Below are 8,474 nucleotides of genomic sequence, written 5' to 3' on the forward strand. Positions count from 1 at the left end.
ATCTGTTATTTTACAACCATATAGGATACACTAGTTTGTTTGATGATATTATGTTTGTAAACTTTTTCCAAGTTAAAGATCTGTTTATGCTTGTAGACCCCTTGATTGTATCATATGGTTATTCTTTGTATTGGAAATCCTGGTTGAAAATAGCAGTACAGGTAATATGATTGTCCTTTCAAGCAGTTTGTTTTGATAGTTTCATATTCAGAAGGCTTAAAGTGGTATTGATGTGTTTTACTGTGTTTAACTTTTCCAAAAATTGTCAGCTCTTCACCTTGAATGCTGAGTTGCAACAGTATGAGTACATTATCACTAGAATATGGAAAGAATGTTGTGCCATTGTATTTTTTTTCTGCCACTGAGCTACATGAAAGTAGCTACAAAAGGATGCTATCTGAGCCAAGTTAATGTGAAACAGCTGTTGTTATGTTCCTATTAAGGAAGACTGTTGTAATTCCCCTACTTTTTTTTTTCCTTGGATGATTGTAAAACAGGCTCACTACTAATATTTTACAACAAAGCTAGTAATTGTAGTTTGGGCCAACAGTATTGCACGTCAGTTAGGTAGTATTAAAGTGCAATGTGGAAGATATATTTAAAGTTTATTAGTCAGTGGACAGCAGTAATCATGTACCAAAATCTGCCAGTAACATTTAAATTGGCTTGCCCCTTAGTTGTCTTTCAGTTTACAGATGTGGATCTGCAGCTTCTGAAAACATTCAAGCCATTCTTTTTCAGCCATTCTTCCTTTTCATCAGGGCTCACAGTTTTAGTGAGAACTTTTTTGTTACCACTTTTGATTTACCTAAGCTCATGTTTAAGTTTCATTCTTTTCTTCATTTATTTTTCTCTCGGTTATCTGAATCTCATTTCCATGCTGATCTGCAGCCCCGTGGTCAAGGCAAGGCACCCCAGACTGGGATGAAGGAGCTGGGGACACCTCTTCCCTTCCACCAAGAAATCGGCGCCATAATGAGGACCGTCGACGTGTGGCAGATGAAGAAGAGACTGTGTTGGATGCTGCAGAGACAGCTAGTGTTGGCAGTATTGACAGAGGTGCGTTAGGTAATTGTACATAAAGATAATAAGTGCTTTTTTTTCATATTACGATTTCTCCTGTGCTGTCAAAGAAGGTTGGTGCTTCAGAGGTGTAGGAGTTGTAATGTCCTTTATGAGTTGAATTCACCAGTGAGAAAGTTGACAAATGGAAAAATAATGAGTGAGATAGCAAGAGATACAGTATATTAAGGACTAAGCAGCCTGGAGAGACTCTTCTGTAAGAGCTTCCGGCAGGGAGCAAGCTATCAGTGATATAATATATATATGTAGATTTGCAGGAAAGTTTGCAATATACATGCAGTTCCAGTTCATGAAAGGTCAAGTGTGTTACAGTAAAAGCTCGATTAACTGGAATGCATGGGGATTCTTCCATTCTGGATATGGAATTTTCTGGATAATCGAATGTTACTCTTAGAAATTTTCTGGAAGGTCAAACAAATGAAATAGTACCAAACTTGGGACTTTATTTCATAAAGCCCGGGTAACTGGCTTTGCACAACATTCCCAGATAGGGAGTTAAGTACATTTACCAAGTAGTCCAAGTTCTGGCTGACACTGCTTATATACATCTGATTCTCACAGCTCATCCCTATGGGTGCTATGCATACTCCATTTTCCCTACACCTTACACTATGGAAGAATCCTGTTTTTACCTTGGTAAGACGTTGTCTGCCACTGGAAGGCAGCACCTTACTTGTTGATGATGGGTCTGCTTGGCCAGACAGATTGGGGTAGAACAACAGCAACAACTTTTTTAACAATGGAATCGCAAATGACATGTGCCCTGCTTATAGAATAGGTCCATGCAGCATAGCACACATAATGGAGCACTGCACAGCACATTGTACAGTAGGATGCACACTCAACATCAGTGGGGAATGATGGGACAAACCCAGGGGGGCAGTTGTTTACTTGAAGTTGATGTCTGCTAAGCCATTCAGCGTTAACCACTGAGGTGGTTTGGCCATGTGGAGAGGATGGAGGGTGAAAGACTGACGAAGAGAGTGTATGTGAGTGAGGTGGAGGGGGGAAGAGGGAGGGGGAGGCCTAGGATGAGATGGAGGGATGGGGTGGAGAGGTATATGAGAGAGGGGGGGTGAGTTGGGAGCGGGGCAGTGAAATTGCGGGGGACAGGGTGACCTGGAGGCGATTTGTTTGTGGCCACCCCAAACGGGATTGAGGCGTCTGGCAATAGATAGAGATAGATAGATAAGTATGCTTAATATGAGGTCAGCATCTTTCAAAGTTGTTCCAAAATTTGCATTGGAATTCCAAAAAATATGCAGGTGGTAGGTGGCTGCAACCATCATCCACTCACTTGATGTAGTATTGCCAACTTCCTTCAGCTTTATCATTCTTTTTCTGTGACTCTCCTTCTGTCTTTTTATTTCTTTCATCTTTCCTGTCACTATTTATTACTGTTCTTTCCTTTTCAGGTTGCTTTTCATTGAGTGACAATCCTAGTGGGTTTCCTGTGTGGCAGGAAACCATTTACAATGCTGGGTTGTAATCCCATAACTAACCCATATGTGTTCCCTATTTGTCAGCAAGTGGGTTGGCGGAGGGTTAGTACCCTTCCTTGTAAAACAAACAACTCAAGAATCAAATGGCCACCCCTTATGGGATCATGGCTACAGATAGATAGATAGGTTGACAGCAGTTTTCATTTGAGACTGCTTTTAGTGGTGAGAGAAAGAGCTTATTTTCAAATGAGAGAAAGAGCTTATTTTCAAGCTTGACTCTAGATGTAAAGGTTAATTCTACCTTCATGTGGCCAGGGTTTATGCTGGAAGATAAAGTTCAAGGAGCACTGAAGTATTTATATAAAATCCTTCAGTTTCCTGTAGATCAGTTGTGAAAGTGATCCTTTCCAGGCATGTACGGTACAGTATGTTACTAAGTGATATTCAGTACTGTTAGTCAGCTGCCAACATCTCAGCCTGAATGTAACCTCTGTACACTTGAAATTAATCTCCTTTTCTGGAGATTACTATATGTAGCAGTAGCTTGCCACACTTTCTGGAAAGTATACTGCTGTCTGTGGTTTAGAAGGCTGAGCTTTGCAGAGTGTGCTTCATGATGGACTGTGGAACAAGGATTCATTATTCCATTCCCTTGCAGAGCCTGCAGTGGTGTATGAAAAGGTATGAATCCATTTAAAGAAAATTGGTTTGATGGGTGTGCAGTGTACAGCAGTGGGCATAAATATGGATCCAATCCACAGTGGTACATTATGAGACAGTAAGCAAGGACTTTCAGAACCCAGTTATATGATCTTCAGAGCCTAATATTTTTTAGAATGTACTGTATCATGTTTGACAACAATTTTAATGTCATTTGTATACAGTATTTGTATGTATTTATTCATTTGTTTTCTGGCAACTGAGCCATTGAAGGAGAGGTTATCCTGTGCGGGGGTGAAAAGCGAGGCAGGCATAGAATGCAGTACATATATTATTGAGGTTCTGTGTAGGGTTAAACTGAGGTGGTTTGGATATATACAGTAAAGCCCCAGGTTTTGCTCCTAATTGGTTCCTTGAAAGGTACCGGGAACTGTGAAACTGCTAAACTTGGGGTATTGATCCTATGGGAAACAGGCTAATTGGTACCAGTCCCATGCCAACACCCCCTAAAACCTATTTATGCAATGTAAAATGTACTGATCACACTAGAAAAGAAGCTGGTATTAATACAAAGTACATAATAAGCAAGGAAACTTACTTAGAAGGCTAGAGTGAGGTGCTTCATGGAAGGGATGGTGGTGTAATTTCCGAGGCAGGTGGTGAGACTATCTCTTCGCGCTTCTTTCTCATGCTTCTCACTGTTAACTCAGGAATCTTAAACATTATACAAATTTCAGAATTCCTAGCACCCTGCTCCATCTGTGCCACAATTTTACTCTTCAGATCATTTTCATACACAGGCCTCTTTACACCAACATGGTAGTCACATTTCACTTTCCCCTTAATTTTCTGACTTGGCAGTTCCGACCTCTTACTGTCACTTTCACCCCCAGGACTGCCTCCCAAACCTCCAGAGCAGCAGGAAGCCATAGTGTGAGAGTAAAACCAAGAACAGGAGCAGCAAGGCACAGGGAGCAGGTTTAAACACAAAGCGCACGGAGCATAGCGGGTGTATGGCAATGGCGGCAAACAAGTGACGATTGCTTTCCGTGGGCACGATTTGTTTACGTTTTCTCACCGCGAACAGAGGGAATTTTGGCGCTGAACCCAGAGTTTGGGAATACTGTATTTGCAGGCAACCACTAACCACGAAACTGCAAACGAAAGATGTTGCTAAACTTGGTGGCTTTACTGTACAGAACAGTTTGTAGAGGTAGTTGTAGGAAGAAGTGTATGAGTGAGGATGAAAGAGAAAAGAGAAGCTGTTCATAGAATAAGGCGCACTTTCTTAAGGTTGTAGGGTTTAACCAGGGAAGTAGCAAGAAATCATGTACAGTATCTAGGAGTGGTACACCATGGCTAAGAGGCACAAGCATAAAAAATTTGTAAAGCATTTATTGAGGATAATTTCCTGGCCGTGACTTTTCACAAACCTTCTTAACCACATAGTAATGATGTGACATAGCGTGTACAGTAGAGTAATCTGAAAAATGCCATCAAATTAATTACAGCTTTATTTAGAAAAGCATGCAGAGTGAACTAGGTGTAAGTAAGGAATTGTCTTCTCAGTTATAATATTACAGTAGTAATATTAACTGCATAATTGAATGAGAATACAGTAACTGCCATATCTTACCAGAATCTGTGACCAGTGAGGGTCGACGCAGACGTCGACGACATCGCAAGTTCCGGAAGCGTGGTGGTGGTGGTGGTGGCACCAATGATGTAGTTGACAGTGAGGGCGTGGCAACATCAGCTGATGAAGGCTGGGCTGGGGAGGAGGGATGGCAGGCAGCTGGGGAGAACTGGGACGCTCAGTCAGCCCCTGGTAGTCGTCCTCCCAAGGAGCGCACTCCTGTTGGAGAGCATGTGGGGCGACGAGGTCGAGGCCGAGGCCATCAGGATGGGCCTCCCAGTAGGGAGGGAACATTGCCACGTCGCCGCCCACCCCCTGCTCGTCAGTCCCCTGGCAGGCGTCCACCTCAACAACCCCGCCGTTCCAATGTTCCCACAGTTAATGGTAATTAGAATGAAATCAGGGAAAATCAAGGGTAGCATCCCTTGACCCCTGTGAAACTGAAGTTTAGGCAATTGATTACAGCTGCTTTTGTGTTACCGGCTGTGTTATCATATGAACACTAGATTATGGAGGATGAGGAAGATTAATGTCCTTAGCCAAGGCAATGATGAAGACAAACTAACCTGATGTTGTTGCCCCTCATTAATAATGTTATCTTTGATACTGAAGTTGACATCCTGTACTGAGCGATGAACACTATAATTAAGATAGAAGATTTGTTGTCTTTCTGTCTTGGATAGAGTTGTTACGTATCACTGACTACTTTAGAAATGTGGTAGTCGTGGAATCTGTTGCTTTACATTTACAGCACCTTCACAGACAGTAGAATTTCACTGATATAATTTCAATAGGTATTTCATATGTGAAAACTGAAAAATTGGAACGTTTATTAACTGCAACTAATTTTGAAGGCCTCTTCAAATAATCCTTAATTAATATTATACAGTGTACTTTAAAGATTTGAAGTGACTCAGTCTTGACCTATTTGGTGTGAAATATTTGAGAAAATTTGGCATTCTACTTAAAAGTTAATTTAATGTTTGAAGAAGCTTATATCCTTTGGATACCTAGTATGTTTTGATTGTGTCAACCTGATACTCCAGAAGATATTGTAATTGAGTTAGTATTCTTGAGGAACAAACTCATTGTTTTGTAGAGGTAATACCTTCATTAATTTTAATTTCCTGAAATTTGGGTTATGTGTATTGTACTTGTTACAGCAAATAACAGGGCTCTGTTAGGTGTAGAATGGCTTGTACTTTTGGCTAATTTTTGTCCTTTGTAGGTACCATTGCTTTATTTTAGTTTTCATTTGCGTTTGAAGTCCGAACATGCATGTGGTTACTAAATATGAAATTAGGTTAACTACTACTGCACCGAAAGGAAATTTAATCCAGTATACACCTTGTTTGAAAAGTTTCTACTTTTACTGTGGCAAGTCTCACTAATGAAGGATGCGACTATGCTAGTGAAACTAACAGTACACCATGATATTATTATGCCATTTAGGTGAGTGAAGTCATACCACTGGAGTCATGGTAAATTGGTGTGCCATGTTCCCATCATTGTGAGTGAATGAGCCACAGCTCATGCTTATGGATGTGGTTGCATGTACTGTATACAAGTTAGAGTAATAAAAGAAATTATCCATCCAAATTGAAGTGTAGGACAGATTGTGACTAATTGATTGTGTTGAGATGTTAATAACTGTATTGTTTTTTATATGAATTTGGTACTTTTTTAAAGTTTTGTAATCAGATAGTGTACATTACTGCATACTTTTCCTATTTTATATCATCACCACATTGTCAAACTGAATCATTCTGTTTAGTAAACAGGTGCACTCCCAAGGCATTAGTATGCCTGTACATGCATATTGAGCATGCCCTTATGTCAGAAGTTAGGCTGATTGACATCAATGCCTGCCATATCCAGAGATGTACACAGTATTTTCAATGAAGAGAAGACTTATGTTAATAGTTGTCTTGCAAATGATAAAATATCCTCTTGATTGTACCAAAGCATATTGAATTTGATTCTGCCTGAGGTGCAGATGTACTTTCTAGAAGATTATTGCTCATATACTGTTCATGACAATAACACTAATCTGTGATAACCTGAACTTGTACTTCATTGCACATCATATCAACAAGTCCAAGGATACTCACTACCAGTACGGTAGCATGTCCATATATGTTACTAAAACCAAAAACAATAGATTGTGTTGGGAGTAACCTCAAATTCTTAAGGCGGTAACATACCTAAACTTGAAGTATATTGAGATGTTCCATTATTGGTGCCTGGTTGAACAATTACCACCACACATACCAGGAACAGACAAAAAGATTAGAGGAATAAAAATCTGGATGTGATTGCCCACACCAGTGTACCTAATTGTAGGCAAACACATTTTGTATCCAGAACTGTCACTTAACAGTTCTAATGGCAATATTATGTGAAAATACAAGCATGTATGGAACATGCAGGTGATACTGGAGGGGAGGCTTAGAAAAAATCAAAGATGTTTTGTACATAAAGAAAAATTATCTACACATAACCTATATACATTAAGTTCATTTTGGTCGTGCCTTATGGGTAGTGTTGATAACAGCCTTTATGAAGAGTTTGAAAAAAAATGATCCTAGTTAAGTTTTTGGTTTTCAGTATGGAAGAATTAAGGTTTGTTTTCAGCAGATTAGCAGCTCCCCTATGCATTCTATGAAATAAAAGAACAAATAAGCAATACTGTTAATCTGGTTATGGATGAACTGTTCTTTGCTATGCAACGTGCATCACTGGTGTTCTGAGTATGGCATGAATACCTCAATGACAGTGAACAGTGGAGGTTATTCTGTCTGGAATGTGGACCATTTTCTTTCGACTTCTAGCCCCTGCCAACATTGACTTGTAGGACAATTTCCCCCCCCCTCCTTAATTACAAATGTCCCAGACAGCAACTGAGAGTAATCTCTGGGGGTTGACAGCATCTCAGACTTAAGAAATAACAAGTGCTCTTTGTTTAACTTTGATGACTAAGATTTTCAGCAAATTACCTTAAATGGTATGCAGGACACAAATATAATTTCTTTTATTTATGAAATTTACACTATGCAATATTCAGCATCTTCTGTAGTATTAATGTAAGCTTGAAACACACTACAAAAAGTTAAAGAAGGAGCACAAATCTATCAATGCTCTGGATGTTTATTGTGTGCAGGAGGCAGACCCAGCTAACAGTGACTTACAGATCTCGACAAGTGACAATCTTTCTAAACCGGAAATGAATGCCCTTGAGTGTCCTACCATCGACCACTGAGAACAGCTCTCCATATGGCTTATTTTAGCTACACCCTATTTGTATTTTTGCTGCCTTGGAAAAAATAAATATAGCAATTTCTTCTTTTGTATATACCCACACTTGCAATAAGAGGATTTCAGTCTATACATATGTAAGAAGAAAAATACAGGCTGTACTGAAGGTAGAGAATATGTTTGGTGAGTAATGAATGGGCTGATTTTAGGAGTTGTGGGGAATGTGTGAATAAATATTTGTTATGCTATAAGGTAGACAGTAGAGAAAGCGTGCAAGAGTGATGGAAAGGTCTTTATGGATATGGCAAAAGTGTATGGCAGGGTGCATAGGGAAGGTTTATGGTGGTTTTACATACCTGTGGTGTAGATGGAAAGCTGTTGAATACTGTAGTAGTACA

General features: G+C 39.8%; 1 protein-coding gene across 1 annotated transcript in view; it reads left to right on the plus strand.

Annotated features, from left to right (window-relative positions):
- Fmr1 (synaptic functional regulator FMR1) overlaps positions 1-8,160 on the plus strand; it is an 80,648-nt gene extending 72,488 nt beyond the window's left edge. Inside the window, exons 10-11 of the mRNA XM_080282512.1 lie at positions 892-1,059; positions 4,825-8,160. Of these exons, the coding sequence (XP_080138638.1) occupies positions 892-1,059; positions 4,825-5,213 (557 nt within the window). The 3' untranslated portion in view covers positions 5,214-8,160. The remainder of the gene's footprint in view (positions 1-891; positions 1,060-4,824) is intronic.
- The last annotated feature ends 314 nt before the right edge of the window (positions 8,161-8,474 follow it).

This window comes from Coenobita brevimanus, chromosome 93 (genome assembly GCF_032717465.1).
Source record: "Coenobita brevimanus isolate Jiangsu-jjx chromosome 93, ASM3271746v2, whole genome shotgun sequence".
NCBI lineage: Eukaryota > Metazoa > Arthropoda > Malacostraca > Decapoda > Coenobitidae > Coenobita > Coenobita brevimanus.